This window comes from Pezoporus occidentalis, unplaced genomic scaffold (assembly GCF_034315485.1).
Source record: "Pezoporus occidentalis ecotype Australia unplaced genomic scaffold, CSIRO_AGI_Poc_V1 ctg324, whole genome shotgun sequence".
NCBI lineage: Eukaryota > Metazoa > Chordata > Aves > Psittaciformes > Psittacidae > Pezoporus > Pezoporus occidentalis.
The window spans coordinates 209243-233796 of NW_026915202.1; the positions used below are offsets into that span (position 1 = coordinate 209243).

At 45.2% G+C, this 24554-nt stretch overlaps 1 protein-coding gene across 1 annotated transcript; it reads right to left on the minus strand.

Annotated features, from left to right (window-relative positions):
- Nucleotides 1–1976: 1976 nt before the first annotated feature.
- Nucleotides 1977–6619, minus strand: MEOX1 (mesenchyme homeobox 1). The gene is made up of 3 exons (XM_062628885.1): nucleotides 5887–6619; nucleotides 3025–3197; nucleotides 1977–2199 (listed from the first exon to the last, which is right to left on the minus strand). Exons 1-3 carry the CDS (start codon nucleotides 6329–6331, stop codon nucleotides 2077–2079), a joined length of 741 nt encoding a protein of 246 aa, XP_062484869.1. The 5' UTR covers nucleotides 6332–6619; the 3' UTR covers nucleotides 1977–2076.
- Between the last annotated feature and the right edge of the window lie 17935 nt (nucleotides 6620–24554).

Here is a 24554-nt window from a genome sequence, read left to right on the forward strand (position 1 = left end):
TACCACTGACAGCTTCCTTGGCAGGGGAGGTTTATTCGCCTGCTTTCAGGGTGAGGAGCTGATTTTGATTTATGTTGGTAGCCAGGAGCCCAAAAGTTTTCATCACAAAATAAGCTGCTTCTGCAGCTTGCAGGCTTTCTAACCACGGTGGGGAGGAGGCAGTGGGGTGATGAACAGATTTCAGTTAATTGGCTTAAGAGCTACGAAGGAAACGAGTAACAAATAACTCCTACCCCACAGTGTTCTGTGCTCTTCGAGATGAGGGTAGGATGTCTGAGCTTGCAGCAGTGTTCTTCACAAAATCAGCTCTCTTCAGTGTTTGCCAAGACCTAAACTAGTGAATTTAGTCAGCAGCTTAATCAGAAGGCACCAAGGTTTAAGCAGAGCCATTTAGACCAAGTCATTTTCTGCTCTTAAAATTACAGTAAACTGTAGCTTGTTCTTATCTGTGCACAGGCAGTACTTTTAGCCAGCTCATTTTATGTAACCCGAACAGTGGGCTATTAACCTACTCTTAACATCAGCTTTGTAACCCAAGTAACAGTACTCTGCCATAGTATACCTCATCTTATTACTGCTGGAGTAACTGGGATCCGGCCATAACTCCCTGTCTGCAAGACCTCCCATTGAAGTATCACACCAGTCACACAGAGATGACCCGGGAGGAAATGGAGGGTAGTGTTTCCCTCAACTGAAGAGATGTGGGCAGCTCAGAGAGAGGCCATGCATACTTCTCATCATTTTAACCGATTAGTAAGTGTAGCATCCATTTAAGCTTATGGTGACAACGTGCATGGTTTTTTTGCAGGGAGGCAGGTGGAACTTTCAGGGTTAACAGTGCTTGAATATCTGTGTGAGAAGCAATGGGAATACCCCTCTGTGAATGCACACACAGGATTTCCATGTTTGCATCCATGCTGTGCTCTCAGTGTAGGATGTGCAGAGGCCCTGTGAGACATCAGTGATGCCGTTTCCCCCCCACACACACACACTTCTCAAGGGCTACACTGGTCCCACAACTGCATTTCATCAGTCCGGATACTGATCTAGTAGACAGTAAGTAATGAGTGTAAATCCACATAATACCCAGATTAACAGATGGTTTAATACGTAACTTAACTATACCCATGTACGTGTTTATTTGGAGGCAAGTTTTGTCTCCCATGAAAAATGGAACAAGAATTTGTAGACAGTAAAGTCACTTAAATCACCACCGATAACATTTTTCTGCTTCTCCCGACAATCCTGAATTCACAAAGAAAACCACGGATTTACAGAGAGATTCCGTGAATCTGAAAGAAATGCAGCACTGAAAAGGAGTTTTCCTTTAGTTAAGTAGATGGAAATGTTGGAAACAAAACAGTGACAGGGCTTAATCTCTGCTGGGACAGCTGGTTACAGCTGTCAGGGTTTGGTTTATTGGAAAAGACATTTGCAAGTCAGATTAGCAATTTAATTTCAGGGTTTCCAGTGAGAATGGAAGAAATGTCCCTGTCCAGGCTGCATCAGCAGGGCACTTCTCCTCTTGGAGCATCAATGTGAAAGCCACCTCTTCTGAAACTGGTAAGCAGAATTCTGCACAGATTTGGGTTCGTTTTTATGTTGTAATCTCACTACCTACCTACAGGTGTTCAATTTGATTTGCATGATACCAAAGTGTCTATTTCTTTTAAAGTAAGGCATGAGGAAAAGGTGCCTGATCGAGTCCAAATGCAGAATGGAGAGGTGTGACCACTCACTGACTGATAGCCTGTATCTTCTGAGTGCTTGAGAGCCTACACAACGCGATGCCTGGTTCATATTCAGTGTTTGTTAGCTTTTATTATGAAGACACATCATTGGTAGCAAGACAGTTCTACAGAGTTGAGTCAGTTCAGACAAGCTCAGAATCATGTCCTCCCTTTGGCTTTTTTCCATTGTGTTCTTTAACTGCCTCTGTAGCATCATGTACCTGTTAAAGGCTCACGGCCGCAGGTTTTGCAGGTGGGATCATCTCGTGTGGCTGAACCAGAGCAGTGTTGCATCCACTTTCTGATCACTGTCTTTCTCCATGCTTCCCTCTCGTCGCTGCAAGGACTAGTCAGAGCTGGGGGAGGCAGCAGAGTCCGCATCTTCCGTGTCATGTTCGTGTGGGGACACTTGTTGCCCACCTTTAACACGTTTCCACTTCATCCTTCTGTTTTGAAACCATACTTTGACCTGAGGGATAAAAAGGAAATGATTACTTATTGCCTCAATCTCAGCTGTATAAGCAGACCTATGCACACATGTATGTATTCATAGAGAGATCTTTTGTGGGATTCTGGAAGAAAAGGTGCAAGGAACCTCACAAGTTGAGGTAATCCATCTAACAAAGGCAGGAGCAATCCTTCCAGGCAGATGTTTCCCTGAGACCCACAGAGGTAGTGTAAGTGCTTTGCCTAGAATCTGTCCTTATGTCAACTAGACGTGTCCATCCAATGGGCACAGTGCATCTCATGTCTTTTAACATCTAGCCTGTCCAATCTAATGCTTCAGGAACTGTGATGTGGATAGTCTTGAGCAACTCCTAAATTGTTCCCTAAGCTTGGATGAGGAAACCCCGAGATCACAATGAGAGAACAGAAATATCTCTCCAGAACTCTGTAATTTTGTCTTCCTTTATCCCCTCAAAATACTTCTGCCCAGGCAGAGTGCATGTATCAGATATGTATCATTCTAATAACTTCCTTGTAACTGCAGTCTAAGGTGATATCCATACTCCATCTGTAAGCCTCGATATGTACCAAGGAGTGTTGGGAAACAACAGCTTGGTAGATATCGGTTATTCCCAAATGCGTCTTTAGTTAGATAAAGCAGAATTACATTTGTTATTATGGAAAATTGTGACAAATGTGTTTTAAAAGAACATGGAGGCTTTGTATTAGAATTGCTCTGTGCCATTGCAAGAGTCCACTGTAGAGTAACAGATCTGCTTTAGCTTTAGGGAGAAACTGGGGGGGGGGGGGAATGAAGAAGCTGGGGAGGCAGGGGTTCATCCATTACTTGTCTTTCGGTGAGATCCAGGTTCACAGCAATCTCGTATCTCCTGAGCCTTGTCAAGTAGTTATGGTGGGCAAATTCAGCTTCCAGCTCCCGGAGCTGCTCCTTTGTGAAAGCTGTCCTTTCCTTCCGGGATTTGCTGCTTGGTTCTGCCTTGCTGCTTGAATTCTGGGTGTCTAAGAGGCAAGCACATACACTGTGTCATTTAAAGCTGCACCGATCTGTGTGGACTTGTGTACTGCTGAGCTCTGAGCTTAACTACTAATGGAGATGCTCAGTGGAGGTTCTAAGAAGCTTGTATGTGCCCTCTCAAGCTCAGCATGGCTTATCGCTGTTGTCAGCCTTGGGACAGCACAGAATGAGGTGCTCTCAGAGCTTGCCTGGGTCTGTGAGGTCAGAAATGAGCAGCTATGGGAAAGAAGCTCTCATTTCTTGCTATCATTGCACCAAAATAGTTTCCTTCCCCATGTTTTAACTCTCATTCCTTACATCCATGTTATCACTCTCCCTTGATCTCCCATGCCACAGACAGCAAAGCCAGCACTTTTTGTATTGTTTCCGTACTGTTTCATTCCCATAAAAGAAAGCTGCCAGAATTCTATGATGTGTTACAGTACTCTATTTGGAGAGCTGAGGACTTCAGGTACATGGTAACACAAGCACGAATGAGGACAAGTCCAACAAACTTGGCTGAAGTTCTGTTTGGAAACGTTAATGCCTGGGGATGGACAGCAGAGGCAGCTGGAAGGGCCAGCACAAGGTTAACTTCTACCTTCAGGTCACTTGGTGAGCCTGTGAAGTCAAGACTGAATATGGCATCTAAACAGTAGAGGAGGGGAAGGTTGTGTGCGTGTTTACCCACAAGTACTTGTAGCAGATGCAACTGTTGTTATTGCCATGAGAAAGCCGTTCTTTGCATGGTTTTACTGTACCCGTGCTTCCAAGGAAGTTTTAAAGATTGACAAGCTTTTTCCTTGCTTTTATAACATCCTGCTTATTTGAGAAATGGGTTTGGTTTAGACTGTTCTCAGAACACTGCAGAGCCACGTTCCAAAGCCCTCACTGGGTTTTGCATGCACTGGTACAGATCATGGTAATGCTGTGTCTATATTGTGGCTCAGGGAAACTTGTAGTGGATCAGGCACCAGCTAAAAGGGAATAGTTTATATTGTAGGGTTTGTCATGAAGTGATTTCAAGGCATTTTTCTTTACTAGCCTAGTCTCCGAGGAGAAGGTCCTGGGTATCTAGGAAGATTATCAGGAGGAGAGAAAAGACTTATCTTCTACTTAGAGCAACCAGTCAGTATGTGCTATGTCCAGCTGCAGCTCTGGAACAGCTGTAAAAGTGAAAGAAACCACAATGAAATTGCTCAGACTTTCCCCTTCTATTCTGTCTGGGGACAGAAGGAAGGAAAAGCTTGCAGGAGGGATATCAAATAATTCTGTCTGCTGCTCAGTAAGCAAGGAAAGGAGTGAAATGCAAAGCCATGGAATCCCCTTTGGGATGTTTTCATTGTTCTGCGTTCGCTCAAGTAATAACGTGTACAGACAGCACCACTTGCTAGAAGGCAGGAAACACTGGACCTGTCAGTGATGTCATTGCTTACAGCTCCCCTATAATGAAAAGTATATGGGACAGCAGCAAGTATGACAAGAAACTCTGGGGGTGCTGGTAATAGAGAATAGAAGCAACATTTGTCTTCTACTTAAAACAGGGAGACGTGCTTTGAAATCAGTCTCTTTAAGAGTAAGGCTATCCCTCTAATCTGAGCACACTGAAATCACCGTTTCCCTATGACTTGCAAATGCTTTAACAAAAGCATCACTCACTTTGATTATTTATTTTCTAAACTTCTTTACGTTTACGTTGTGGAAAAAATGAACTTCAATTTGGCAAAGCTGGGTTTCCAAAGAAAACACCTGGAGAAATGAAAGGGGGGGGAAAGGCTGCTGGTCTGTAGCCAACCCATAAAACCTATAAAGAAATAAATAGATAAATACTTTTATCACCGTGCTCTCTACCTGTAAAATGGGGATACTGGAATATGTTCCCCACTTCATAGCAGTGCTGTGGGAAAAAGGATGCTGCAGCTTGTAAATGAATATTGTAGCAAATGGATGTATATAAGCCTATTAATTTTTAACAGCTTCCTTAGGAGAAAGCAATTTTGTGCATATTTCACATATCTTCATTTGAGAGAGCAGCAAATCAGGGGTTTCTCTAACTATGAAATGATTGCTTGTGACTCTGTAGAGTGCCTTTTGCTAGTTAGGATGACACAATGAAAATGGTCTATGTTTTCTGTCTTGCTGGGCATCGTCCTGATGGGGAAACCTTTTGTAGGTCTTTTGAGTTGAAAAGCATTGCATATTTAGACCAAACCAGAATTTCTCTCTGAAGGGAGCCTTCACATCTTGTATTTCTTACTATCAAGTGAGATGTCAAAACCCTACTACAACATTTCCAGCCAGCACAGGCAGCTCAAGGTGAGAGATCTTTGCTCTTTGACTGCTGCTTCCTTACGCTTGGACAAATGGCAGGTATGCAATACATAGCTCCCCATCCTAGGACTTCCAGCTCAGTGTACACATGCCATGCGGTTCCTGTTTAGTTACAGCAAATGTGCCTTGTGCTGGGGGGGGGGTGAAATGCCTGGTTCACTACACAAGATCTGCAGGAGTGGAATACAAACACCAGAGGTCATCACAGAATAAGCCATTTAGTCTCAGTGTTATTGTGTAAGCTTCCCCAGTCAAGACTTACCAAGGGTTTTCCTCATCAGCTTTATTTCTTAATGCCTGATCCTACAGATGCTCTCCTGTCCAGCTTGTGCTATCCCACAACCCTGATTTCGTATCACCTACCTGAGTTCTCCTTTTTCCTTTTCGATGCCTTGTTCTCAGTCTCATTTGTAGTATTTACTGGTACCTCATCATCTTCACTCATCCCCACTGCTGCACTCACTACATTTGGGCTGCTGCCTTCTGACTCCCCAGAAGCCAGTCCTGGCTTCAGTCGTCTTCTGGCTTCGGTTGCTGCAAAATGCCAGTCAGAGTGTTGGAAAGAGGGATGCTGCTCCACGAATGTCCGCTCCTCGTGCGGGAAGCTGTGGGGAGCAGTGACCAGGCAGGAGGTTGCGAAATCGGGGTAAGCAGCGAAATCTGACTTTTGATGGAAGGAGAAGGATGCTGGGGGGTAGTGGTTCAGCCCTGACGCCGGGGTCACATCCATGTGGGTGCTCCGCAGGCACCCCCAGAGCGGGGCAGGAGGCTGGGGAGCGCGCATGCAGCTGCTGCTGGTGGGATCCATGTGCTTCCAGTCCTGTTCCCACACCGGTGCTGGTGACCGCTTATAGCTCAGGCTTCAAAATCAGCAAAGGAGCAAAAGGGAAATCTTCCAAACCTTACAGAACAGATCTCATCCCTAAACAAGAGGTTCGCTGGGGGCTTTAGGCTGCTGCAGAATGGGAACTCTTCTGAATGTCTTCATTGTCCTGACTGGAGAACAGTAACCAGGTGTGGGCAGTGATTGCTCTGAACCGCTTCCCAAGGCCTGGAGCTTCCTTCCTTGTGAGGCTCTGGACATGAGGGAAACACTTTTAAACAGTTTGTGAAGTGAAATGTGAGAGAGGGGAGGGAGGGGTTAATGTACATGCACCCAGGTCCTCCAACCAAAGCCAAGCAGCAACTATTAATCATCCGAAACCTTATATGCACATCTAATGGGATTTGCAGATGGAGCCTTTTAAAGAAACAATGTCTGTGCTTTTTTTGCTTTTTTTTTTAAAGAAAAGAGCAGCACACAAAAAAAAAAGCTTTAAAGTTCCCCTCTGACACTAGGAAGTCATTTTTATTGCACTGTTAACAAAATCCCCCAAGTCTTGGCTTTGGAAAAAGCCCTAACACAGGATTCAACAGACACCAACTAAAGTGGGAAATGGAAGTCAGAAAGGACTTCATCGATTACAGACAATTTGAGGCCCAATCTTAAGCTGAAAATAGCATTAAAGCTGGCTTGTGCACACACACGAGGTCTTGAGTCAATTTGTTTTGTTAGCTTTGTAACACATGTATTTGCTGGGAGCTGGAGTTTGCTGCCAGTGGCAGTTATTCTTCCTGTATTCTGCTTTCCAGGGGGGTTTCAATATGCCACCCCTTCCTGCAAGGAAATCTGCTTTTATGCCAATGGAAGATATGTTTTTCATCATTTGTTGAAAGTTTTATGGGTTTTCCTAACAGAAAGCAGATTCCTCGACCCCAGAGTTATCCCAAAAACACATCAACAGGGAGCGTGTTCTCAATCCCTTCCTCACAGCAACGAGGCAGCTGGCAGTGACCAAACCCTGCTATGCCAGGGCTGCTGCAGGGCTGTTCTCCATGGTTTTAATGACAACTCACGTGTGCAGGTCTTCCATTTCGCCATGATCTGCTTGCAGCCATTGCCAGTACTGTCTCCACTGGGCCCTGCTGTACGTTGTGTGCTCATCTTTCCCCTCTCCCACCATTTGTGCTGGGCTTTGCGGTCTCTCACAGGCGCAGGCATGCAGCAGATGGACCCAGAGCCTTCATTTGTCCCAGGGCCTTCAGTGACACCTCTCTACTTGGCTTCTGTGTAATTCCGAATTTCAAGGAACTGGTGGGGTTAGGGGGGATTTGTGCTTACCCTGATGTGGCTGTTGGTTCTTTGAGCTCAGCCTAAGAAATCAGGTGCGTTTAGTCCAGATCTTTCTGTTCTATCGCGTGAACCTTGACTTTCTTGCAAAACCCTAAACCTCTGACACCTCATTAATCCTCTAGGGAAAAAGTCTCCTAAACACTTCAATCTGCTGCTGCGTTGTATTAGAGAATAGACACCCAAACCTATTTCCTACTTCCTGGCAGGGGGAAAGCTCCCAGGCAGGCAGCTCTTCTTCTGGAAGAGCAGTTTATAATGAATTCAGGAATACTTCAAATGTGCCAGAATTGAAGTCAGAGTCCAGAACTTTCTGTCAATGCAAAGCATCTCATTCACAGCCTGCGTGTGGGTGTTGTCATGTGTGTAACACTCGTTTCAGTCACGCAGGTTATTGGGGGTTTGTAGGAACCCAAGCCCAGCGCTGTCCTACATTCAGACTACAAAATGACCTAGGTAGTTATACAAACCTTAATGTCCTTGCACGTATACCTGGTGGGGGGGGTAGAAGGGAAGGGAGGGTTGACCCTTAGGCTAGTGGTCGCTTCAGGCTCCCATCTGGGAATCTCCATGAGTTCTGAGCCAGAGGTCTGGCTGTAGGGCATGACTCGATTCTTGCCCATCACTTTGCTTTCCAAACTGCTTGGGCCCTGTTTTCCCAATGGAGCTCTCTCTGTTATTCCTCGGACTTCAGACGTGGGAAAAGGAGATGCCATTCCCCTCCCAAATGTGAGAACCCTCGGGTCTTGCATCACTCCAGCACCCTCCACAGCTGGTGCTGTCGCTCAGCGCTCAGCAGGGGCCTGTTTGACCTCTGCATCTTCCTGACACTTCATTCCTGAAAGAAGAAAGAACAACAACCCTTCCCTCTTGCTAAATCCCATTTGTTGGTTGAGGCAGCCACCTTTAACCTTTGTAAAGTCAACATCTCTTCAGTCAAGCCCTGTGCTGGGTAGGAAAGAATGGCATGGGTGGAGATCGGTTGTGGTGATGAATGCTCCCAGAGCAAGCTGGAGGCTGGAAAGCGGAGTTTTATCTCTGAGCTTTCCTATCAGCTCATTCCTTGGAAAGCATTTCTCAGCCATCTGAGGTCTGGCCCACCCTGAGACCTTGCAGTGTAATTTGCAGGACCTCATGAGGGCGAAAGGACAAAACTTGTGCCATGGCTTCCTCCCCCTTTTTCTGGCAAGGCAATGTTATTTCACAACAAAGACAGCCCTGACCAACCTCAGCCCACTCGAACGGGGTCCTCTTCTCAATCACCTTCCTGCTCGTGCCGTTTCTTGGAACACGGGGGCTCTGTGGGGCAGGAGCCCTGGTCTCACTCTGCTGCACCTGCCCCGCTGCAACTGTCTGGTGCGTTTGCACCTCAGATGCAAAATGATTTCTTAGACGCCAGATCTTACCCTGTTCGCAAGGCAAAGGAAGCCTTCGCTTCCCCACGCTGGCTGGATGCTTGCCTTGCTTAAGGAAAGCTTGCACACATCATGGAGAGGCTCCAGGCACCATGGTCTCCTTGAAGCTGTATGAGCTACTAAAGTGCAAAGGAACAACAGCCTTCGTTACAAAGGAACCGTGTGTTTCTAACAAATCCGAAGCAGTGCCACCCTCTGACCTGCCATGTGTGCAACTGAAGCAACTGGGGGAGTTTTCCTCCGTGCGGGTACTGGGCCAAGCCTGGGGAATTCCTCCTACATGGCAGAACCTTCGTTGTTAACCGTATTGTCATGTTAGCACTGATGAAGGGAAGCTGGAGAGCAGCAAACAGCCACTACTAAATCCAGGCAGCTGCTGCTTAGTTGCAGAAGGTAGAAGTTAGTTAGAGGTTAGAGTCAGTTTATTGGGTTACTTGCTCTCCCTATAGGTAGGGCTGTTTTATTTTTCTCTATTAGACATTTCCATAGAATCAGGGAATGCTTTGGGTTGAAGCCCATCGAGTTCCAACCCCTGCCACAGCAGGGACCCCTTCCACTGGAGCAGCTTGCTCCAAGCCCCTGTGTCCAACCTGGCCTTGAACACTGCCAGGGATGGGGCACCTTGTGCCAGTGTCCTTTTCTAGGGTACTGCCCAGCCCTGAGTACTTGCTGCAGTTTCAGTCTTCCACTTTCCCTTTGGGAAGCCAGTTCTTTGCTCTTTCCTCGTGTATAGACTCAGCTCTCGCTTTTACTGCCTCCATCTCATTATTCGAGCTGACACATTGGCACTGTGCAGGTGCAGAGTGATTATTCCAGCATGTTTTAAAAGTCTGTGTTATCTGTGCTAAGCCATCTTAAACACAAGCCAGATGTATTTCAGACCCTTAATATTTCCTCTAAGTCAATCACTGCAGCTTCTTAACCATGTTTCTGGTGCTGTGAATTCTCTCTCAGCTGCAGTGTTAGGAATTAATATTCACTGGCACCAACCTGGGATTGTTGGTGGTTTTAGTGGAGAAGGGAGAATAATTCCTGAAGGGACCTGCAGATCATGAAACCCAGCTTCCAACAGATTCTGTGTGAGATGTGTTCCCCTATACCAAAAGTTGTGTATCTGTTGAACAGCAGCATGGCCTTAAAGAATGAATGTGATGTGAGGCTAAAAGCCATTGCAACAAGACATTCAGAGACAGAGATGAGAAAACATTAATACTGCTGCCTGAAGCTGCTGTATCAGCAAAGCCCCTCTGGTAAGTGCACTGATAGCAGTACGAGATTACACTCATTGGCACAGCAGATGCTCCTGGAGACAGTTCAATATTCCATTAGGAAGTCATCTTCTGTCACACAAGTGATTGCAATGTGAGGAAATGTGTTGTTGCCTGTTCACTGAGCTACTCCTCCTGCACTGTTCTCATATGTAGGACTGCTCATATGGCAATGTCATATTTGTCCTGCTTTCATGATGCTGTGTAGCTAAAACAATGTGTTGGCACTGGCAGGAAAGAGGAAGGATGGGGAGTCTAAATAAAAGACTGGAGCTGGCCCTGGGTTTGCCTCATCTGCTGGGCAGCTTTTGCATGTTAAAGAATGGATCATAATACTCAGCATCTCTGAAGTTCATTTTCAGGGGCGTTTTGCAAACTTGCTTCATGAATAAGCTCTCTCTGAACCTTAGCAGGAAGATTCCCTATAAGACTGGAGGTGTTGGTATAACCTTTATTAGCTTGACAGAAGCTGTGCAGTCAAACCACTGAGCACAACTATGAAAAGCTGTCTTCCTTCCACAGTCTCATCTGGTATTTCAGTGAGACCCAGGGTGTGACCAGCTCTGCCGATGGGGACCTGGCATCCCCACCACAAGGACTTGTAATGCAATGCTAACCTTTCTCTTAGCACTAAGTCAACATTTCCGGTATTCATTAAATTTGATGGGTTTGCAGGAGTGAAAAGAACCCGCTTCAGGTACAGGAAACATCAAGATGTGTGCAGAGACACATGGTAATTTATCTTAGGACAGAAAGCAGTAGAAGAGGAAGCAGACGAAAGGGGCAGCTAGCTTTAAGGTTGCAGGAATAGTAAAAGGAAGAAACATTAGCTGGCAACTGCTCAATCCCATCCCACAGTGCACGCAGAGTCTGTCATTTTTAACACTTCTTGTTTGAAAGGTCATTTAGTTTTGTTGGTTTTTTTTGTGTGAGTTTTTTCTTTGTGTCCTATTTTGGTTTTTAAGCTGGTTTCATCACTGTGTTCACTAAAACGAGGGGTTTGGGCTTTAAGTGAAAGCTGTGATAGGAGTTAATAGCGTATGATGGCCGTCTTGGGTTAAGCGGATTGAGTGGTTTTGCTTGCAGGAAAACATAGTTCCATCTGCAATAATTCCATTGAATAAATGAGCTCTATCTCTGTCTTACTCAGTTTGGTTTTCCCTGCTCCAGGATAAAACTAGTATCCCTGTTCCTCCCACTGAAGTAGTTGCTAATCCTACCTAATTCTAACCCTGTAAGTAGACGAGAAGAAACTGGAGTGTGCAGAAGACAAGCAAGCAATGTGGAGAAAGAACCTCTGGCAGAGACACTGACAATGTCTCTTGCCTAAAAACTTGACAGGTAGCTCTCAATTGGTGGTGCTGCTGTCATTGAAACTGAGGAACAGTGCAGTAAAACCTAGGGTAGGCAGATGTGTTCACCTTCTTCTCGTGCCTTGGATCTGTTCCCACTTAACTGGGATTTTCTTGTGCCGTTTGCTTAAGACATTGTCTTTGGTTTCTATTTACTGTTAAGAAATGAATATAATGAAAAATAGGTAAGCATACATCCTTATCCTGAGGCTTGACAATTGCAGGAGGCGCAAAGTATGTTCACTTGTTTCGGCAGCGGTGTCCTAAGCTGTGCAAAGGGAGAAGAGATCTTTGCCTGCAAGTCTGGACCCCAACTTCTGTATTCCTTGCTTGTCTGTCTCCTCTTTCAGGTTCTTTTTCTGGATTTGAGGCGCAGCGCCCTGTAAAGATGAGGAATATCCTTTCCTTGGCAGGTCATAAAAGCAAGCAGTGCCTCAACGACAACATTAATCCTTCAGACAGGAAAGATCATTTGCCAATAGCTTTGATAAATCGTCCTTTTATCATGAGTCCTGTCTTTCCATTGTGCATGCTGTTGTGGCTAGTTCGTGAAGGGCTGAATGTCCTGAACAAGGTCCAAAGCACCAGAAGCTTTCTATTAAATCCAGAATACTTTTGGGGATCAGCAAAGGAATGGTTAAAGAACTTGATGGGCAAACACTGTGAAAGATCCAGAATTAGCTCAGCTTTTGGCAGGCTGTAAAACTCATCTGTTGTTTTCATCAGACCACACGAAAGAAACAGGAACCGTGGCATCCCCAAGGAGCAGATAGGAACGGAACATTAAACCTTCCCAAACCCTTTCTGTGGGTCCAGATTAACAGATCTGCACTCATACTTGAGTGTGTGCTTCATGTGTCTTGAGGTGGGACAGAGAGCAACGTTTTCACGTTGAGTTCTTGTTGTAGTAAGAATCCCATCTGTTTCTGGAGATCCCAATCAATCGAGTCACAGGGTTATCTGCCAAGTAATAAGCTCTTAAACTTCTTCAGTGCCAAGACTTCTGCACTGTTTTTCTTGAGACGATCCTTTGCTGCTGCTTTTATCCTGGCACTACGTGATCTCTTTCATTGGGGCCAGCTGAACTAACTGCAGTTAAATGAGAACTCTGGAAAAGATTTCCAGGGGAGCCAGGATTCATTTCTATGCTGAAGGACTGTTATGGACATTGACATTATTTACTTACTTTTTTAATTTGCCTAAATTAAAAAAGTATTCAAATTTTTATTATTTTGAGTATAGTCACAAGATGTTTCTAGTTTTGAAGAGGCCAGCATCAGGCTCTTCATGAGGGACTGCAGGGACAGGACAAGGGGTAACGGGTTAAAACTGAAACAGGGGAAGTTTAGATTGGATCTAAGGAGGAAATTCTTTCCTTTGAGGGTGCTGAGGCACTGGAATGGGTTGCCCAGGGAGGTTGTGAATGCTCCATCCCTGGTGGTGCTCAAGGCCAGGTTGGACGAAGCCTTGGGTGAGATGGTTTAGTGTGAGGTGTCCCTGCCCATGGCAGGGGGGTTGGAACTGGATGATCTTAAGGTCCTTTCCAACCCAAACTATTCTATGATTCTATGATTCTAATTCTGGTATTAAGAATCATAGACTCACAGACTGAACTGGGTTTGAAGGCAGCTTAAAGCTCATCCAGTTCCAACCCCCTGCCATAAGCAGGGACGCTAGACCAGGTTGCTCCAAGCCTCATCCAACCTGGCCTTGAATGTCTCATGGTATCTTACATGTTAATTAAAGTTCAGTCATTACCATTTGTCAGTGCGTTAGGGAATTCTGCTGAAACCATCGGACACATCGCAGCTATTGTATTATATCGCCTTACACTTTAGAGCTGGAGCGATGAGGATCTGTGGCGGTTCGATTTAAACGCTCTTCTCCCCGCTATTAGTGGGTGAGTATTCCCCTCTTGTGGCAGCCTTTGAAAAAGCAATGAACCTGCGGCTTCCATGGGGCCGAGCACCAATTCCCGATCTTCGGAAGTTCTGTGGCCCGTGTAAGGACATTTCCACTGAGCAGAGCTGCAGCTGGAAATCAAGCCCCTGATGGATGCGGGTCGTGTCTGCTTGCGAGAGTAGAGGTTGGGTCCTGACCTTCCTCTTGGTGGTTTTTGTCTGTAGGCAAAGCTTGAACCATGCTGCCTTTGTTCCGTTGCCTGACAACCTCTCCTCCAAGAGGTTCTTTCCAAATGAGTGCTTTCGAAATGAAATTCAGAGGAAGTGTCTTAAGCAGAATGAAAAGACTGTTTGATTTTTCCTATTTTTAGACTATCAGGTAGAAAACTGGGAGAAGGCTCCTCCTACAGCCTTTCCTCTCACATGGGGATGGTGTGTTTGAAAGAGACTGACTGAGAAAAATGGGGATTTGATAATTTTGTTGATAACTCCTTTTGAATCGTCTGTTTTCCAGTAGTATTTGCAAGCCGCTATCCCATCGGTGGAAGTGAAAGCAAAATGCAGTGATTATAGACTTGGAGACTGGGTGTAGTCTAAAGCTTCCCACATCCCTTGCTCGATACCTACTTAGAAGTGTGTCAAACCACAAAGTCCTCATACCAGCTGCTAGACATTTTTGTTTCTAAAGATACAATGTGGTTCGTGAATCGACTCCTAAGACCTGTATTTTCATCTTGATTTGGGCACTGCTCTGCTGTGTTCAGACAAGAAACCTGGAGAGAGGCTTTGGACAAAGGCCTTAGGGACAGGCCAAGGGGAATGGCTTTAACCTGCCCGAGGGGAGACTGAGCTGAGCTCTTAGGCAGAAGCTCTTCCCTGTGAGGGTGCTGAGGCGCTGGCACAGGGTGCCCAGAGAAGCTGTGGCTGCCCCATCCCTGGCAGTGTTCAAGGCCAGGTTGGACACAGGGGCTTGGAGCAAGCTGCTCTATGGAAAGGGTCCCTGCCCGGGGCAGGGGTTGGAGCTGGAGGAGCTTTGAGGTCCCTTCTAATAGAAACGATTCTTAAAAGATTTTGGTTCTTAAAGATTTTGGTTTTAATCAAAAGAAATACTTACAAGACAAGAACGCTTTAAACCTATGAGAAATCTCTTCATGATGTGCAAAGTATGAATCTTCGCATATAGAAAGGGCGAGTGCAGCACGTTTATGTTATATGATGCACCGTAACACACATATACATGGCCATTTTTCTATACAACCTTCTTCCCTCCTGCCTTTTCACATGAGCACGCCCTGACAAGTACAGTTTCCCTTGGAACATAACTTACAAAGGCGAATTTGACGTGTTGCCTTTGCATAGAAGAGCATTTCAGAACGTTTCTAAAGATACTCCCATTTCATTCCACGAGGTGGAGATGTCTACTTGCAAGTCTTCCTAAATCGGCCCTACTTAACTGGCAAGTTGTAGCTAAGGTTTAAATAAAATGCTGCCTTCCCCCTCCCCTCCTTGCACTGAAAAATAAGTAAATAAAATAGAACAGAAGTTTGCAGGTGCTTTATCAAGCAGCTCCATTATTCTTTTCCACATTAAAAAAATCACTGCGTTGTTGCAGCTCTCCACAGTTGGGTGGATGTGGATGTGAGCATTCCCCTGTCGTTTTGCAGTGTCCGTTCTGTAGACCCACTGGCAAGATCTGCTTGTTGAGCCTGCGGTTGAGAGCTGGGGAGCGTGCATTGAGTGCTAAGGAAAACCAGGGAGGATCACCTTTGCATGGAAGAAGTCCACACCTAAGCATATGAAGTGGTTAATAAATTCCCAGCTGGACCAAATCATTTAGGAAAGGTCGATGCTTTATGTTCAGTTTAGCAAAGTCAAACCAGTTCAGGCACCAGTGGCAAAGGGTGAGGGGAAATCACAGCTTCAGACAGGACAATTCTCCTGGGCTACTCAAAGCGAAGGCTTGGTTTTGCAACAGGCCAACAAGGGCAAGCTCAGGAGCTGGCGCACGTTTGGCCTCATTGAGTCCTGCGTGGCCACAAGGCTTGCTGAATTCATGCTCCTCTCTCCCCAGCTACAACCTTTGCCTCATGGCTGTCTCCTCACTGGGGTTTACGTTTATGGCTTACGCATTCCAGGCAAATGATGAGTGCGTTTGCCAGATTGTTGCCTGGGAGTAAGGGAAGAAGCTGGTTTTTGTCTTGTCATTGGACTGTCGCCACTGTGGGAGAAACGTGTCTGAGGAGCAAAGCCCATTGCTAGAAGGTGACCACGACAACCGCTCCCGTGGTCCTTTGCTCGAAGACCGTGAGGCGCTGTGGTTCCCACTGTGAATCAGGAGGTACCATTATGGTTTAGGGGGGCAAAACTCGATTTTCACATTGTCTTGAGCACTACACGTCTTGCTCTGCTTAGTTCTATGGATGAAAAAGCAAATTAAGATGTTTCTAGTGGATGACGTGTTTTTTACATGTTGAGCAATTGTGTCCCGTCCCCCCCCCAAAAAAAAAAAGCCATGTAACTTTTATGTGTGCATAAGATCAGGGAAACTGAGGTCGAATGTGTTCACACACACACTAACTATTCACATGCAGTGCCTGACATGCTGAAGAGGCAGAAGTGCACAGGATAATGATGCTCTAGTACATAGTATAGAAGATATAGTACAGAATGATGCTATAGTATAGAAATACATAGGATAAAGATGCATGGCAGTTTAGAACAAAAAACCCATATTAAACCAGAGAAGAGCTACTAAGCAATTGCAGGAGATGAGCCAGAACAGGAAATGACCAAGGGACAGCACATTGCAATCAGCCACTAAGGGAATGAATCAATATTGAATTTGATAGAGGGAGGAGGGTCCAGCTCAGGCTGAAGAAACCTGTTTAGCTCCAGATAAATGATTGTTTTCCAGAGCTGGAAGCTTTAGCCTTCTTATGGAAAAATGAAACAACCACACTCTGCGGTTCAAAGGTTCACCTTTCGCAATGGAAAGCAAAAGCTTTTAAAAGCTTAGAGTGGAGCTGAGTTGATTTTTATTGCTGCAGAATCTGACACAGACAAACTGCATCAAATGTTGCCAAAATGCTCTAAGTTTAATATCATCTATAAAGGACCATCTAATAGACCTATCTATAGCAGAAGCTATAAAAGTCTTGGGAGGCTTTGATCAGTCCTACTGCTGCAACTCATCAAAATGAGACATTATGGACACTCTCCTCCTGTTGGCAGTGATTCTCTAAGCAGAAATCAAGAAACTGCAGTTAATGTGTTCCAAAAGATGAAATGAGTTTTTTCTGTAGGGCACTTGGGCTGCTTAATCAGGTACTTTACAGTTGTTGCTGTCAGTCCTCTGTGGGCAAAAGGGCAGAATTATTTAAGCCTGGCTGTAAGAATGAAGATAAATGAGGCAGCATTATCTATAGAGACTGCTGTGAAGAGGTTACTTAAGAGAGAAAACCTCTCTTTTCCTGAAGACATTTTCACGTGAAAGTCCCCAGACATTGAAGAACGTGTATTTTCTATGGTTTAAAGCTATCTTTGGTTCTTAGGAGCTTCAGAAGAGAAGGACAAGTAAATAGAAGCTTGGGCAACCAAAACAAGATGCAAAAAATCCAAGTGCAGCTGCATTCTGTAGTGTCAGGAAGAGCCTGGTGAAAGCCTCACCTAAATCAGGACTTTGAGTAGACTCCCAGTTAGGGATGCGAGCTTTCCGGGATGATGATCTGCTCTTTCTTAGGCAGTTGGAGGAATGTGGTGAAGGGCACAAATGTCTTTGAGGGGTCTCCAAAGCGTACGTGGGGACCATCAGCAGTAGGTGCTTGTGTAACGAGCAGGGTACCACTTCTGGAAGGGTAAGGATGGCATCGTTGTGCAGTCTTTCCTATTAGTAGCAGCCAGAAGGGCTCTCTGTGCATCCCGATTCATTGTCAAGGAAACTACTGTACTGGCCAGGTTGGTTTTGGGGTTTAGTTTGGTTTAGTTTGGTTTGGTTTGGTTTAGGGGGGTTTTTTACTTACTTTTTACTTTACTGACATGGCAGTTTCCATGCAAAGCTGCCACTGTGCTGGCTCCTTCCTCACCCCTGCCCTGCGATCCCTTGGACCATAACTCCCAGCCCACAGGCCCCCCTCCCCATCGCCAAGGCAGTTTTCCCTGCTGGAATGGCTTCTGCGGTTGCCATGACAGTGACTAGCAGGATCATAACACAAAGGTGAGGAGCCTGCGAGTTGAAGGAGGCCTCATGTAGGGTTTGATTGATAGAAAAAGTGATTTTTAGCTTGGTAAGAAAGACTGTGAGCAGCTCTTCCACATGCCCCTCGCTGGGTTCCCAGGGCCCTAAGCCCTCTTGCAAAGAAGGAGGTATTTGCCTAGAAGCCATGAGAACAGAAGCTTATCTAAAAAAAAACCAAGGAATTCTTCCATTTCTCTCTGAAGGGTTCCAAATGGCAATAAAAAGAGCTAAAAATGGGGCAAAAAGAGCTACTGATCCATCCACTCCAGAGCATGTATTATGCTGTGATTAGGTGCAGCTAGGAGTATATACTGCTGCTGGCAGGTTTAAACGCCCTGATGCTTATGTCTTCCTGTGTCTGCCATATATTTGGATCTGCTTACAAACCAGAACTCTCTTACTCTTGTCAAGAGTAGCATGTTAATACATTAAAGGTTCTAGATTATCCTAAGGCCAGCTCTTTGGGGAGGACTTGGAGAAGGGACTTGTCTTTTGGTCAGTCAGTCTGGCTGTTAACATTACTCATTAAAAAGACTGCAATGCTTCAGGTTGATGCCACAATGTGCATTTTGGTCTAATTCCCACAGTTGCTTCTTACCCATAGTTTTTTAGGGGACTCGTAAAGCCACTACTACTATACCTGCCATGCTTAACAAACCTAGTCCCTGCACGTACTCAATAGATAATAGAAGGGGAAGGTTCACTTGAAATGAAAAACCTTTGACTGAATTTTTGTGGTCTAATTCCCAAATCAGCTGACCATGTGTCTCAATTGGCAGTTAGAATGAATTTATAGGTCTAACTCAATATTCCCATTGCTGGCTAGTGTTGTTCCTAGAGAGAATGTCTCAGGTATTTAGGTCAGTGAACTGTGGAGGAAAAGTGTGGACAATCTGCTCATATTATCCCTTGTGATTAAACACATATTGAATATACAGCTGGAGTCAAGTTCTGAGTATATCGTAGTGGTAATCCCTCTGTTTTCTTGGAGTCAACGGGAACTCATGGTTTCTGGCCATCAATGATCCAAATAACTTGGGAAGGAGGGTGTTTTCATTAGGAAAGTTGAGAAACAGGGGACCTGAAAGTCAAAAGTAGATTTCCATATGGTGATTGAGTTACCCTACAGCTGGAGGCAATTCATTTAGGACCACGTTTGCTATGCATTGCCCCTATAGCTGGAACTAGATTGTCAAAAGAGCTCAACACAGAGCAATAGGCTGCTTTAAGTCCTCTCTTTTGCCACTGAAAGCTAATAGCAGTAGAAGACCTGGAAAACTCAGATGTCTGCTCTGTTCAGCTCTCTGACTTTCAGCCTAATTCAAGTAGGAAATGGCCAAAATTAAACCCAAACTGACCTTAAATTCACATTGCTAAATTGTTCCCAATTGAAAATAACTTGGCTACACGCAATTAGCAATTGCCACTTATTTCTTATGAACAAGTAGAATTCGAATTAGGCTGATGTGAGCCTCAGCTTCCCTCTCAGATTGGACTGGCAATGAAGGTACTACTTGTACTGGTAATTATGGTTTACCATGAAATTACTCTCCCCTCTCACCCCCCAAAACTCCATCGAATTAGCCACCAGTGCGATTATATTTATCACTGTGCAGTAGAGGCTTTGCAAATAAATGCAACCAATTAGAAACCCACTCAGAGTGTGGGGCCAGCACAGTAATTAGGGCTTGAAGAGAGCAAAATTTACCTGCATGTTTTGGAAAGATCGATGTGCTGCTTTCAGATGGGGGGGGGGGGGGGCTGTTCTCTAGAAATTAATGTGTTCTAGTGTTCTTTTTTTCCCCCTTCCTTATTTAATAGCAAGCTATCTGCTAAAGGGTGCCTAAGGCACCATTCCACTTCGATGTGATTCCTGATCTTGCAAGGACTTCATAATAAACGAGGCCTTGGGTGAGATGGTTTAGTGTGAGGTGTCCCTGCCCACGGCACGGGGGTTGGAACGTGATGATCTTAAGGTCCTTTCCAACCCGAACTATTCTCTGATTCTATTCTATATCGTGAGGAATGCAATTGAAGGATAGACTGTAGAACCTGGTGCATTTGGAACGGCATCGTAAATAACTCAATTACAATTATTCCTAAAGATGCCTGCCGTTAAAGAGGAGAAGTCTAAGGAAAACAAGAAATGCACTTAATTAGACTTCCAGAGTGAATAATTCCAAACATATTGCCCCAAGTAAGCTGTCAGCATAATGATTTGTCTCCCTGCCTGTAAAATATGACATGATAATGCTTCCCGTTTCAGCAAGAACAATCTCCAGTGCAGACAGCACAGAATAGAACATTCGGATCATGGTAATTCAAACTACCTGTTTCAGTCAGACAACTGAAAATATAGCCTCCAGCCCACACACTGTGGCCTGGCACAGAGCAGCGCCCAGGGCTGAATGCAGCTGATGAGATTAATTTGTTGGGCCCTTACTTATCACCTCCAGACTGAGGCTTTGTATATCCTGAGCTCATTTCCTGCAGCATGCACAACATGCTATTTCAGCTTGCCTTCAGCCAAACAGGGCAATTTACTGTGGCCAGAAGGAGCCATAATTACCACCAGATCGCATTATTAGAACGCTCTCATGGTTGGTTCAGCCGTTTGACCCCTGAGTATTAGTTCTGCCATGGGCCCCTGCTAGGGATGGCGTGTGACAGGTCTCTGTCTTTCTGGTCTGCCTTATGCCTGTCACTTTTTGTCCTTTTGACGTTTTAAATGGGTGACATTCACAGGCTCTGGGGCAGGATCTTCTTCTTTGCACTTCCCTGTATGCAGTGCCCGTCCGACCGCGTTCCTCATGTTCTTCATTACAAATCTGCATGCAGTGATGCACAGCTTGTGCATGAAAACCAGGTGTTACCCGGTGCTCCGGGAACTCTCCTGTCTGTAGGGTCAACCCCCACATGAAAGCAGTACAAGGAAAGAGCTGGGATACTCGGTGTGGCCACACTGCCATATCCCACAATTTGCTTAACTGTTTTCCTCATGTCAGTGGAAGTGTGACCTGACTCAGGCTGGAGGCTTTAACAAGTACTTTAGTGAGTCACAGCTTCATATGGTTCTTTAAAGGCAGCCTCACCTGCCTTCTGGAAGGAAGGTTCTGGCAGTTTCCAGCACTTAATACTGGCCTTCAATAGCCAGGAATGATGCAGGTCCCTCAAAGTCAGTCAAACATATCTCCAAAACCAGAAACCAAAGCAGAGATGCTCCCCCATTTGCTTCAGCAGGCACAGGAAGCTCTGTCTGCACCCACACATTACCATGAACATTTCTCACCATTCAGTTTACTGTACAGAGTAACCAGAGTTCCTTTAATTGGGGTTTTTAGCGTCAGTAGTATCCGTGGGGGGCTTGTTTCTCTGCGTACGTGAGCCCCTTGCAAACTGTGCCCCTGCGGATGGAGCTGCACCTCTACTGAACAGCTTATTTCTATTTCCCAAAGCGGGTTGCGTCTGGCAGCGGGTCGCACTGCCCCTCCACCTACGTCCACCTGCTCGTTCCGGTTGGAATCGGTCTTCCCTATAAAGCACCTCCAGGAATCCAGATTCACAAAGAGGAAGTTTTCCTGCTTGACTGTTAGAACCAAAATCCTGCCTAGCTCCCAGAACCATTCTATAGTGAACTACTGAGCATTTAGCTGTGTCACAGGAAATGAAGGTACTGCTCTAACGCCTTTTGAAGTCAGTGAAAAAGCTTACACCACCACCAGTATCTGACTGCAGCATTTCCCCACTCTCTCAATGACCAATCCCTACGCATGCCTTTGCTCCTGAAGCGTTCTTCCTTGATGTGCATTTCAGACCTCATAGCAAACGTCTTATTGCGAACCCTCTGCAGCAACATCAGCTGGGCTTGGTTCTCCACCAGGCTTGCCCGTGCATCTGGTTTTGGTTTACACGATATAAATAGCTGCCCGGGCCCGAGAGCAAGATAAGCTGCAAGTCTTTGAAGCGCAGGAAGGACAACACGAGTGACTGACAGCAGATAACCCTGGAGACGGGTTGAGACGGCTTTAATTTATTTGTACAGCATGCATGTGGCAGGGTCCTCACCTCCGCTTTTGGCAATGATAAATGACAAGACGTCGACAGTTATTAATTAAACTGCAGGCCATAGCAATGTGCACCATGATAAGACCTAAGAAATGTGCAGCATTCCTTCTATCCCATCATGAGAATGAGGCCCCTCCACTGTTCTCTGGCACAGCAGAGATTAGACTGAAGCATCAATATTCCAGTACAAGCTGGCTACCTAGTAACTGCCTGAACACAGGGCCCTATAAATTGAAATCCTCTCTCAGGCGATGTGTGGTAATTAAACTGCAGCATTCCTTCTGCAGGAAATGTTTCTCCTGTGTTTTTCCCACAGATCGTGCTACAACAACAGTTTCAGCCCCATGAACTATTAACCAACCATAAAGGGATTTTCTCGCTCTGCTTTAACTGAGGATCAAAGGAAAAGATTTGTTGGCCTTTATTTTTCTCTAACCAGATATTGTAATTTCGCTACAGAACACCAAGCAGAGCCAGAACTCGAGGCTGTGCTCAGAACAGAATGGACTCATGGCAGGGGTGTAACACCCATTCCAGCTTTTCTCCCTTAAAAAAATCCATTGCCCACGATTGCAATGCATTTATCCTGCTCTGTTTTCATTTGTTTCTTTCCAATCTATATCCTTCATGTATGTCCTACTTGGAGTTAAGTATGTCTACATACTGCTCCGTTACTCAGAACTTAATATATACCCTATTTCTCACCAGCTTGGTTGCTGAATGAAGTCTTAGGGTATTATTTAGAGCCCCTTTTGAATGTTCTGTTGTGTAAGAACAGCCTGCTGTGAATCCAGTCACCTAATGCAGAGTGTGATGCCTTCTGTCTGCATTTGCCACACAAATAAGGTAGACAAACACCCAGTGCTGTAAATAACAGTTATTAATCATTATCGTTTCAAAAGGACCAGGAGACTCTCTTCAGGCTTTCTGCTTCAGTAAGCTCAAGCAGCGCACACCTGATGGTCACTTTGAGCTTGAAGTATCCCAAAATAATGGAGAACTAGCTAAAACCCTCACATCTTAGGCAGCATTCCACCTAGGAGAAGGACATGTTTGAGGATACAGTGCTTGAATTCCAAAGTTCTGACAGTTTTCCCACGAAGGATATCCTACACATGAATTCCTGCCACTGGGCTATGCTCCCTGCCCATGGCAGGGGGTTGGAACTAGGCGATCTTAACTTCCAACCCTAATTCTATGATTGAACGATGCATTTATCAGCACTTTTCTCTCCATAAAGTACCGTTGTTCTGTTCTTGTTGCAAGTGCAAGTCCAAAGAACGGCCCTTTGGACAGATTGTCAGCTCCTGAGGCCATATTAGAGATGTCAATAAAAACTAATGCTAGAGAAATGTAGCTTTTAAAATGACAAAGCCTATTTTGGGGCCCTCGAGGAACATGGGCACCTCTGATTTGAAGCTTTACTTCTTCAGAAGCCCATCTTGCTGGAGGAGCAGGCTGAAATTTCCCATGCATTTCCTCAGCTCATTGCAAACCTGCAGCTGTCTGTCCCCTCTCCCCCTCAACCCTGAGTTCCTGATGGTGCTTCTTTGGTATCTCCACGTGCAGAAACCCATCACGAGTGGAAGGTTTCTGGTCCCGAGCACACCTTTAATCTGCAGAGCAATTTTAGGAGCAAACTATCACCCTTAAAATTAACTTCTCCTGCTAATTTGACAGGGGGAAAAAAAAAAGCAGGCCCCACAAATAGCAAACCCCTCCTGATGGGAGAGCAATTACCTGAAATTAAGCCTTATTCCTGGTTATAAAAACCCAACCAAAACCAACCAGAAAACAAACACAAGAAAACAACCACTAAAAAAGCCTGCCCCAAAACAACAGTAAAACAACGAAAGAAACCAACCACCACCCAGTTCTAACCCATGCCCTGCAGACTGGGAGCATTAGAGTTAAATACTGGCCATTTTGTAGGGAAAGGGAAGGAAATGGAGAGGAGGAAGGAAGAAGAGATTAGAGAATCCGACAGATGTAAATAGTCTCCGAGGAGCCACTGTGTCCCAAGGCCTCTCCTAAGGGAAATTTTTATACCAAAGAATCTGGTAGCTTGAATGAAGAATGACATCACTTATTTATTTAGCCAGAGCTGAGCTATTTTCTTAAGACAGTGAAATAACCTCATGCCACGAGCATTAAATTGCTGGTGAATTGATCAAGATGCCTGTTTAATTTAGGGGCTTGATAACCATAGAATAAATACACTTGTATTTCTTGGTTTGGGAGTTGCATAAAAAGCCATGAACTAGAAAGCCTGAGTCTGAAGGTTAATACTACAGTACAAGCAGCCTGATGTGGAAGTCTTCAGGAGGGAGATGCATGACTTTGGCCTTGTAACAGTCAAGGAGTTGGGGCTGCTTCCCTTAAAGGTGAAAGCGATGGTATTGCCGTTATGGACGCCAAGCATAGGTCAATGTTTCCCCATCTGGGTGCTATACAAATTCATAAGGGACAATTCCAATCTAAAGTGCCCCATATGTGTCAGTTAGAACCTGAGTAGCCAATATGTGGCGAAAAAGGGATTCACATCACACACCGCCTCACCTCATTGGGCTAAAAGGGATGTTCATGGCATCAGCATGATCCAGGCAGACCCTGGTAGCAGCAAGGA

Coding starts and splice junctions, on each gene's coding strand:
- MEOX1 (XM_062628885.1), bottom strand. CDS start 6,331: ATGGATCCCACCAGCAGCAGCTGCATGCGCGCTCCCCAGCCTCCTGCC. Junction 3,198..5,886: donor AAGGAAAAAGGAGAACTCAG/GTAGGTGATACG, acceptor CTTGCCTCTTAG/ACACCCAGAATTCAAGCAGC. Junction 2,200..3,024: donor TGGATCTCACCGAAAGACAA/GTAATGGATGAA, acceptor TTTATCCCTCAG/GTCAAAGTATGGTTTCAAAA.